The sequence below is a fragment of the Styela clava genome, chromosome 1 (genome assembly GCF_964204865.1).
Source record: "Styela clava chromosome 1, kaStyClav1.hap1.2, whole genome shotgun sequence".
NCBI classification, from domain to species: domain Eukaryota; kingdom Metazoa; phylum Chordata; class Ascidiacea; order Stolidobranchia; family Styelidae; genus Styela; species Styela clava.
In genome coordinates, this window is record NC_135250.1 from 21,920,895 (window position 1) to 21,930,540 (window position 9,646).

General features: G+C 35.9%; 1 protein-coding gene across 5 annotated transcripts in view; it reads left to right on the plus strand.

Annotated features, from left to right (window-relative positions):
* The window catches only part of LOC120348668 (uncharacterized), a 49,838-nt gene extending 40,861 nt beyond the window's left edge, over nucleotides 1–8,977 (plus strand). For all 5 annotated transcript variants that reach the window (XM_039418866.2, XM_039418869.2, XM_039418867.2 and 2 more), the window contains 22 exons: nucleotides 200–331; nucleotides 593–655; nucleotides 1,666–1,710; nucleotides 1,974–2,076; nucleotides 2,229–2,353; nucleotides 2,516–2,569; nucleotides 2,649–2,747; nucleotides 2,866–2,946; nucleotides 3,194–3,211; nucleotides 3,323–3,400; nucleotides 3,542–3,631; nucleotides 3,714–3,758; nucleotides 4,003–4,047; nucleotides 4,240–4,257; nucleotides 4,559–4,651; nucleotides 5,140–5,230; nucleotides 5,549–5,595; nucleotides 5,665–5,766; nucleotides 6,251–6,519; nucleotides 6,913–6,997; nucleotides 7,196–7,308; nucleotides 7,393–8,977. In XM_039418866.2, coding sequence (XP_039274800.2) covers nucleotides 200–331; nucleotides 593–655; nucleotides 1,666–1,710; nucleotides 1,974–2,076; nucleotides 2,229–2,353; nucleotides 2,516–2,569; nucleotides 2,649–2,747; nucleotides 2,866–2,946; nucleotides 3,194–3,211; nucleotides 3,323–3,400; nucleotides 3,542–3,631; nucleotides 3,714–3,758; nucleotides 4,003–4,047; nucleotides 4,240–4,257; nucleotides 4,559–4,651; nucleotides 5,140–5,230; nucleotides 5,549–5,595; nucleotides 5,665–5,766; nucleotides 6,251–6,519; nucleotides 6,913–6,997; nucleotides 7,196–7,308; nucleotides 7,393–7,621 — 2,025 coding nt within the window. In that variant the 3' untranslated portion in view covers nucleotides 7,622–8,977. The remainder of the gene's footprint in view (nucleotides 1–199; nucleotides 332–592; nucleotides 656–1,665; nucleotides 1,711–1,973; nucleotides 2,077–2,228; nucleotides 2,354–2,515; nucleotides 2,570–2,648; nucleotides 2,748–2,865; nucleotides 2,947–3,193; nucleotides 3,212–3,322; nucleotides 3,401–3,541; nucleotides 3,632–3,713; nucleotides 3,759–4,002; nucleotides 4,048–4,239; nucleotides 4,258–4,558; nucleotides 4,652–5,139; nucleotides 5,231–5,548; nucleotides 5,596–5,664; nucleotides 5,767–6,250; nucleotides 6,520–6,912; nucleotides 6,998–7,195; nucleotides 7,309–7,392) is intronic.
* The last annotated feature ends 669 nt before the right edge of the window (nucleotides 8,978–9,646 follow it).

Sequence of the window (9,646 nt, forward strand, 5' to 3'; positions counted from 1 at the left end):
TATAAGATATTAATCAGATTTGTATACTTATACACTCATTCAAATTGGAAGAAAGATATAGAATTTCACTACTCCGGATTCATAATATTTACCTAGATATATTTCAACTACGAAACATTTTTTGCCCAAGTTTAAGATATTAGTATTATTTGACAATTTTTCAAAATTAAAATTAATCATTTTTGACTTGTATTTCCAGTTCGATTTGGACGACTTGGAAATTTCTGGATTTGGACCAATTAAAGGAATTCCAGGACCGCCAGGCCCTCAGGGACCCCCTGGTCCAGCTGGTGTGGGCTCAATTGGACCGACTGGGGCTTCTGGATTAAACGTAAGAATTCTTCTGTCATTGTGTAGACTGATCTAAGTTCTACGCTGTTTTGAAAACGGCTTATTGTTCAAATATTCGACCAATTGCTTCGCAGTAGAATATTTGTTAGTTTATATATGTAGTAAACAGGAATAATTGTCTACGACTCTACATGTACTCCTAGTACTCCAAGAATATCACATTTGCACTGAATTACTGCCATTATTTTCTTGTATATATGGTATAATCAACACACAATGTATATTTTTGTCCATATTATAGGGAGAACCAGGACTAGCCGGTCCACCCGGGCCCCAAGGCAAAGAGGGTCCACCTGGAAAAGATGTAAGTGGTTATCATTTTGTTCTTTTTTGAAGTTTATAATTTTTTTTTTGAATAATGATAATTTTGCGTTAGCATTTCTTATTAGAAATGATATAAAGATCTGACTGACAACTGGTTTTCATTCTACTATTCTATTCTTTTTCCATTTATTCAATGTTCTCTCCCCCTTCTCTTTTGTTTGTTAAATTAACAAATTCTCTCTTTTTTTCTCAAGTTCTCTCCTGAATCTTTTCTCAATTTTATTCGTGGCATCGAATATCCTGGAAACGATAATTTGATCGATTCCACAGATCGAGAAACCACGAACTTCAATTTTGAAAAATACTTAGATTCTGTAGCAAATTTGACGTCGGTACTACACGACCTACAAAAGGCCTATCTTCAAAACGATATCGCTCGTTTTCAAAAACATCATGCTTTAAATCCTAAATTTCATGGTCCGGGACACGTCTGGGGATCGGATCTTGATGACGTCAGAGCGGCGTTGCCCAGTTACGAACCTATTTCTGATTCAGTAAGACTTCTTTACTATCTTGGCATTTCACCTAACATCACCTCCTACACCAACTTCACATTTTTTTAAAAATAAAACAAGGCAGCTTTAAAAGTAAAATGGCGGCTTTGCAAGATTTTTAGATTCGGTTTCTGCCAACCTGCCTGTCAAAATCACTCAATAAAATCGTTTTATTCGTTTAAACCTGTCATGTGACTGATCAAGCTGCTTCTTTTCCTCACCTTTTTCACATCACATTCAATCATTCTCTCTTTCCCTTCCTTTTCTTTTTTCTCTTCCTCTCTTTTCAGCTTTTTGAAAGGAAAGGTCTTGCTTCGATGCCCGATCCGTTTCCGCGCATGAGACGCAAGGGTGCACTTTCTGGTGAACGAGATGTACTATTTGTAAGTGAACACTAGTTTCTTGTGTAGAAGATTGCGTAATTGCATTTATATTCAATTGTCCACATTAAAGTAATGAAATAGTATGTTACTGTTATTCTCTAACAATAATTCAGGGAGAAGATGGCACCGCCGGAGCACCTGGCCCAGTCGGACAAAAGGTAAGATGACTGGTTATTTATTGACACTGGTAGCTCTGTAATGAAGTAAACAATACTGACCGTTATTTCTTCAACGTGGGAAATCAATACAAAATATTTATTACAATCAGCCTGGGTTGAAATAAGGGCACCATCAAAGTAAATGAACTAAAATAAATAATTACTTATCACAGTTTGGAAAATTAAATCATATTAGCGCATAAGAATATATTAAAAATTTATTCATTATAAACGATTGTTTATTCTTTTTTAATTATTTCCAGGGAGAACCCGGCAATGACGGTAACCAGGGTATTGCAGGACCCCCAGGTCCTCCTGGTGTCTGCCCTGCCCGATCAGTTTCAAGAAGAGGAGATATGCCAACTGGTAAATTTGCAATTATATTTATCGCCACATCACGGTAAAATTTTGATCACTTGAAGTTTTTCATTACCATTACATTTATTACTATTACTGGAATGATTGTACTTTTTCCGTTCAGCATGTCCTATCAAAACTGATCAAATTATGTATTTTAGATGACGAAGATGTCGATGGAGGGTCTGGAGATTCCGGTTGTGGTGAGGAGGTGGGACTTCCTGGCCCCCAAGGACCGCCTGGAGAGCCCGGACTGGCTGGATTACCGGGTTCATCTGGCGAGCAGGTACGTAATGACAGAAATTAAAGTTAAATTGGTAATTCATGGAAACTTCCATTTCAGTTGATAGGAGTGTCGTATTTATATATGAACTCCATATGCTCTTTATCGCATTCTTTTCTTCTAATAGGTAGTTGTTTTAGTTTATTTTTCAATTTTGTATTTCAGGGACCACCTGGAGTTTCTGGTGTAAACGGAGAACACGGTAAAGACGGACTTGACGTAAGTCCTTTCATTCTTGATTGTTTTGTATGAAAGTAAATCTTCATAAGCTAATTTCGTCATATTTATTCCAATGCAGGGAAGGGATGGCACCCCTGGTGTGGCAGGTCCGAAAGGAGACGCAGGAGAACCTGGACTTCCGGGACGCCAAGGACCAGCAGGACTCGCAGGAGAGAAGGTATATAAAAAAAATAATTGAACTGATTTGACATACTATTGATTTAAAACCCGTTGATTCTTTTGCACCATTTTTATGAATGAGAAATAACGTTTATGTCTACTTTGCATTGTAACAGGGTATGACGGGCGATACTGGAGCTGTTGGAATGCCTGGTACACCTGGACAAAACGGCAGAGATGGAGTTGATGGAGAGACTGTAAGTCAAATTAATCATTGCTTTTCGTATAAACTGATTCATCTCATACAAGATGCGATATTTTGGCCCTATGTGTATACTAGGCATATTGTCCCTAGTATGTATTCGGTTCTCTCCTATGGTAAATGTTATTCTCTCGTTTTATTTTTTAATTTCTTTCGTTTGGAAGTTTCACGAAAGCCTTTTAGCTCCAATGATTGTTTTTTTTTATGTGGTTTAACAAACTTTTTTTTTTATATAATTTCAGGGTCCTAAAGGAATGACGGTAAGAAATTCATAGATTTAAAAATACATTTTCTTGATTGCATGCTCTTTTTTAAATGTAAACGAGCATAAATATTCCGTTCATTAAATCTTCACATCACAATTTTTTCAGGGTTTGCCTGGGCCGCCTGGACCACCCGGTGCAATGCTCATGCCCAACGGAGAACTCAATAACGGTCATGGAGAAAAGGTAAATTTAAAAAAACATGTACAATTAATTCTATCAAAATTTATAACCAGATACTCCTTATCATGTAACCCGAGTTTCAGTACAAGTAACGTGAACATTGCAATTCATTTTAGGTAATTTTTTAAAACTAAATTTTTACAGGGAGCAAAAGGAGAACCTGGTGAGGTAGAAGTAATTTCACCATCTGGAGTAACACTTAAGGAAGGGCCAGCTGGACCGAGAGGGCTTCCGGTATGTTTTCATAAATGTATTTCTTATGTATTTTATTTTTATTTTATTTGGAGGGAGATGATCAATTTATTTTTGTTTTCAGGGTCTTGCTGGACCAAAGGGAGACATGGGAATGCCAGGACACAGGGTGAGTTACACCCTGTAATACACAGTAACTGCAATACTTAGCAGCTCAATAAAAATAATTTATTTAAATAAGTCAAACTTACACTTTGCACGAGAAATACAAATATGAATAGTTAGGCCAGTACACTAAATATTGTTCTCAATGTTGTTGTTTTTGTGCAAAAATTTTACGATGTCTGATACAGTCCTTTCAACATTTTGTTTTCTTAGTTTATTTTATTGAAATTGCGTATTTATCATCACAGGGTCGCGAAGGAAGTGTTGGAAAGCCTGGAGCCGCAGGTCCACCGGTATGTTGAGTATTCTACTTTTTAATTGATAATAAAACAGCATCGTTTTCAAGAAAAAATTCAACCATGCTTACCAAGTAATACGATTGGTTTAAATGTTGTCTTACATTCTGATTATAATTTTGATAATGTTATCATATGCAAAGTGGGTGCCAACGCTAGTATTAATATTCCTTCTTTTTCTTTATCTAGGGTCCTCCAGGTCCACCGGTATGTATAATGAATTTATTCTGAATTTTTTTAAGTTTGTAATTTAAGCCCAAATCAACATTTATCAAATATGCAAGAGCATTTATCTTCAATATATTGTAAAGACAAATTATTGTAGTGATCAATTATTCGAGTGGTAGATTGACCTCTGTGTGTCGTTTCTTTTTTTTTTCTAGTTAAGTAGACAAATAATATTCATTAGGATGTAAGATTATTATCAAGAACAGAGGGTCGTGTGTTCAGTATGCAAGAAAAATATAAATTTGTTTTCTTAAAGACTTAAGTAAAGTGTTTTTTTCAGGGTCCTGGACGTCCATTAGCCGGTGGTGTGAGCGTTCCTGGCCCAGAAGGGCCTCAAGGACCTCCTGGAATGACTGGACGACCCGGTGCAAGAGTACGTACTGCTTATTGGCATTTGATTGAATATAGTATTTCTATGCTCAGTATACATACTCTATCTTAATACAACTAAATACTCTTATAAATTTGAATTCTAAATTATATCTGCGAAATTTGAAATTTACGTATGAAATTAAACAAGAGAGCAATAAGAGTGGTATCTGCCTCCAGTGTTCCCTCTAAGGTGTGCGCGTGTACGCGCGCACACAGCTTTCAGAGGCTGCGCACACGCATAGATTTACTGCGCACAGACGTATTTCAATGTAATGTAACAATGTGCTCGGTTTGCAGGTTGAGAAAGTTTGTTGTTGGCCCACTTATTACCCGGTTAGAACGCCAAAATTTCTTCATTGGTTTTTGAACAAATATTAGTCATTTCCAAAAAAGTGCGTACACACCAAAATTTCTGCGCACACATACTACAAAAAAATTAGAGGGAACATTGTCTGCCTCCTTATTTTAAAACCGCGTTTCTTGTTTTAGGGACCGCCTGGACCTGCAGGAGAACAGGGAGTTCCTGGTCGTGGTTATCCTGGTACACCAGGAAGAGATGGACAGAACGGAGTTGGATCAGGTAAAACTTTTTGTCATCAATTTTGACATTTCCGATAGTACTCCCGAATTTTGACTCCGACTTCAACTACGAATCCTTTATAAAATCAAAAGCAATGCAAGCTGCTAAAGACGCTTTTTGATTTTCTGTACAAATATAATAAATAAAATAGATTTTTTAAATGTTATGATACCTCTTTGAACCTTTTACGGAATATGACGGCACCTGGTCGAGTTAGCGTTACAGTCAGATATGAGCTTACAATAACCCACCGAAGATTATTGCATTATTATTGGTAATTTTACCAAAATTATTCAAGTTATCAAAATGTGTTCACAGGACCAAGAGTTTACAGATCAGAGAACGAGTTGCTTTATGCATATGATGTAAGTCTAACTATGTTTCATTTTTGTTCATTTTGGGCTCAATATAATACAATATCCTTCTTTCTATAGTCGTCTACCGACGGTGATATGGCCTTTGAGTCGTCGCGACAGACTCTATATGTCAGAACTTCAAGTGGATGGCGTCCAGTGAACATGGGTTACCCTCTCATAGTAAGATTTATATTTCTCTACTACAGATTTGGAAAATGTTTCATGTTGTTTTAATCATCAATTGGTACTTGGTTTATGTGTCTTCGTCATAATTGGACGCCATATTGAAAATAATGAGAAGCATTTTCGTGACAATATTACTACTGAGGAGAGTTTTGAGATGTCTCAAGTTATTGACTCGAATCGAGTCACATTTATCCAAGACTATAAATGACTGGAGTCATCTAGGTGGAATGACTAAGACTCCTCTTCAACTGAGTGAGACTTGACTCGAGTAGCGGCTCGGAATTTAGGGACTCATATCCAACACTCCTGATAAAACTTCTGTTTCCTCGGATTTTAAAACTCATTGATTTTACAGTAATATGTCTCGTTACTTTAATATTCCATTACTGGAATTTTCGCATAGACTACAGTACAAAAATAAAAAACATCTTCTCAACTCAGGACATTCCCATAAAGATTTTTATATTAAACAATACAGGACAGAGGAACTGTTGAAAGCACCACACAAAGTACAACACGTGATACCACCACGCGACGTACAATTTCTCCAGTCACGACTACAAGAACAACAACAGCTACTCAAGCACCAATTGCCACTACTATATCAACACGAAAACCACCTACATCCAATAGGCTTCATCTTGTTGCTCTCAATTATCCTCTGCGTGGTAATACACACGGTATTGCCGGTGCCGACAACTTGTGCTACAAACAGGCCAGGGCAGTAGGTCTAAGAGGCACATACAGGTACGAAATATAATTTTTTTGGTATAGGATGCGAAGGCTTTATAGACTTATGAATTTCGGGTGGCAAACTACTAACCCGCTTATAGCAAATTGATCCGTCATGTTTTTGTTTATCTGTGAGCCACAAACTCCCTAATATTACTAATACTAAACAGTTGCAAACGACCAGTTATTGATAAGTTAAAAGCTTCAGTCAGTAGGTAGCAGTTCACATGAAACTCGGAATATTTCAAGTAAAAATTTCTGGGGAAACATGCAGGAATTTTTAAGAAGACTTTCCAGCATAAAAATTACTTAAGCCGAAAAGTCTTACGAAATATTACATTCAAAACAAATAGAACATTAATAAAATTGTTTCCACATTATTCATATTCATGGGGTTTTTCATTTCAGAGCTTTCCTGTCAACTAAAAATCAACATGTTCGCTCCATCGTACATAACAGAAACATGCAACATTTACCAATTGTCAACATGGCGGTATGTATAAACTAATTTCTATTAGAAAAATTTTCATTTCAGAACCCACCAGCTTCGAATCTGTTTTAAAAATAATGCCAGTAGAAATGACCACAAATTTCAAACAGTTGACGACAATAGCGGGTCATTGCAATATTTAATGTGCTTTAGTACATTGAATTAGAAACATATTAAAATGCAATAAATTTATGTATTTAGGAAGAAGTATTGTTCTCTTCGTGGAGTGAGCTATTCCGAACCGAAGGACAGCTTCCAGAAGGCGCTAAAATTTATTCGTTCAATGGAAAGGATGTTATAACAGATCCAAGATGGTAAAACTTAAACTTTTTATTGTTCCATTTACTATGATATTTTTACCAAAGCTTGGTTTCAAATAATTTATCATATCTTCTCAGGCCCGTCAAAGCTGTGTGGCATGGATCCGACTCACTTGGCAAAGTGAGCCGAATGCACAATTGCGCAGATTGGCGAACATTCAATCTTGCCGTAACAGGACATGCGTCTCCACTTCCAACCAAATCTCACCCAATAGCCGGTTTATTGAAACCACGAGTATTCAGTTGCTCTTCAACGTTTATCGTCCTCTGCATAGAAAACAGTGCACATACCTGGACTTATAAATGAATGAAATAAAGTTATTTTGTATTTCGATAAATATTAATATTTGAGACTTAGAGGAGAGAGTACTACTCCACAGTACACAAAATTTTATAGGTAACTTGTGCAGCTAATTGAAATCAATTTCTCAGCTATGTAACTTCCAATGAGACAAGTATTTTACCATGAATTGTGAAAAATCGGCAACTTATCGCCGCTTTTTAGTGGAAGTCGTTGCATTTATTTGAGTCAATATTAGTTTTCCGAAAAACTACTTCATTAACTTTTTATTTTAATTTTTTCATTTCGTAAAAAAATTATCGTTAGGCACACGGTTGTAAAAATTGATATAGATTAGGTTATGATATTCTCTGTTCGTGAATTACTATTTATCTGAAGCAAAAACTTGACACGATAAAATATTATGATAAATAGCATGTATAACCGTCAGATTTATGGTGCCATAGTTTTTTTTTCCCTTTTTAACTAATTTTTTAACAATAGTATTTCCATTTTTAAGCAAAAAACGTAGTAAAATCATTTGTAAAATTAACAGTAATTATCCGAACGTTTCCTGAAGTGTTTTAACACTTTCTTGTCTTTACACCGTTCTCTGTTTATCCTTATATCTATCTGCCTTTCTTTATTTACTTTCTTTCAATTTTCTTTTTAAAGTGTTATGTTTTTTTGGTATGCTTTTTGAGTAAGCTTTGGGCATTGCATCTTATAAATGAAGGTATGCTTACAGATATTGGAAACATTTTCGGCTTCAAATAGGAAAAAAATATTGGATAACAAAAACGTGACAGCTGTACGCAAGGAATTCTATCGTGTTAAAATTTGACGATTTACACCCTAAATTTTCATGAGCCAGGGCACTACACCAAAACGCCCATTCATTTTTTCTGTAAATATGTGCATATTACTTTATATAATTTTTCAAAATTGCATGGTTCTGGACACTGAGACTATGACATTTATCTAATGTCTTCTTGGTATTATTGGTATCATGACAAGAACGAGTGCCGGGCCGAGAACGTAATAGTAGGTTTTGGACGATTGGGTCTATATTATCATTCTTATTCCCAAATTTTCCTTGTGCTATTATTTACATATCGCTTTACTTGTTTCATTTTTCTACATTAAAACACGATCTGAATGTAACACATCAATATAATCGACGCGCTATATTTGTGGTTTATCTTTCTGTGTCCATTTTCCAGCTATAGCTTTCGAATTGGATATTTCGCCCATTAAAATTTTAATAAATGAATACTTCCACGATTTTTTAGACTTTTGTGTCGTGGTACTAACGTTGTGCCACAACCAAACTTCCACTTGTTGTCATATGAAACATTTTCCAAATAAATCATTCATTGCTGAGATGTCGTGTGTATTATATATAGATAGACCAGGGATGACGAACCTTTTTCAATGAATGGGTCAAAAAATTATATTTTTATCGCGGAACGAAAGAGAGTGGGTCACAGATATTTATTCAATGTTTGCATCTATAAGAAACTTCTGAAACAAATCTTGTGAGCTTCTGTTGTTCGTGGTGTAGTTTTGAGCTTTACTTGTGCAGGACTTCTATTTGCATAATAACGACAAAGCCCTGTATTCGCAGTTAGTATAATGAGACGTAAATGAGTTACAAAGAATATATATATATTCTGGAAATCGTTATAGTCTTGTCAAACCAAGACAATTGAAGTTGTTTCCGCTTACGTGTTCAGGTATCATATTATTTTAGCCTGTAAAGGTAGCGAGAGGCAGATACTCGATATCAACAATAACTAGAGCTGCGTGCAGCTTTAACAGGCTTCCCGCGTAAAAAAAACTGAAGACGCGTTTTGCTCACTGGAGCGTGAAAGCGTGGTCAGTCATGCATAAAATTTGCAATTTATGATGGGGGACTTATTATCTGCATGTGATGTAAATTTCAAGTCTCTAAGTAGTGTCGTTCTCGAGGAGAAGATGAAAATGTAAAATCCTATATTGCTCACTGGAGCGTATCGCCAAGGTCACTCATGCGTATCCTTGACATATCGT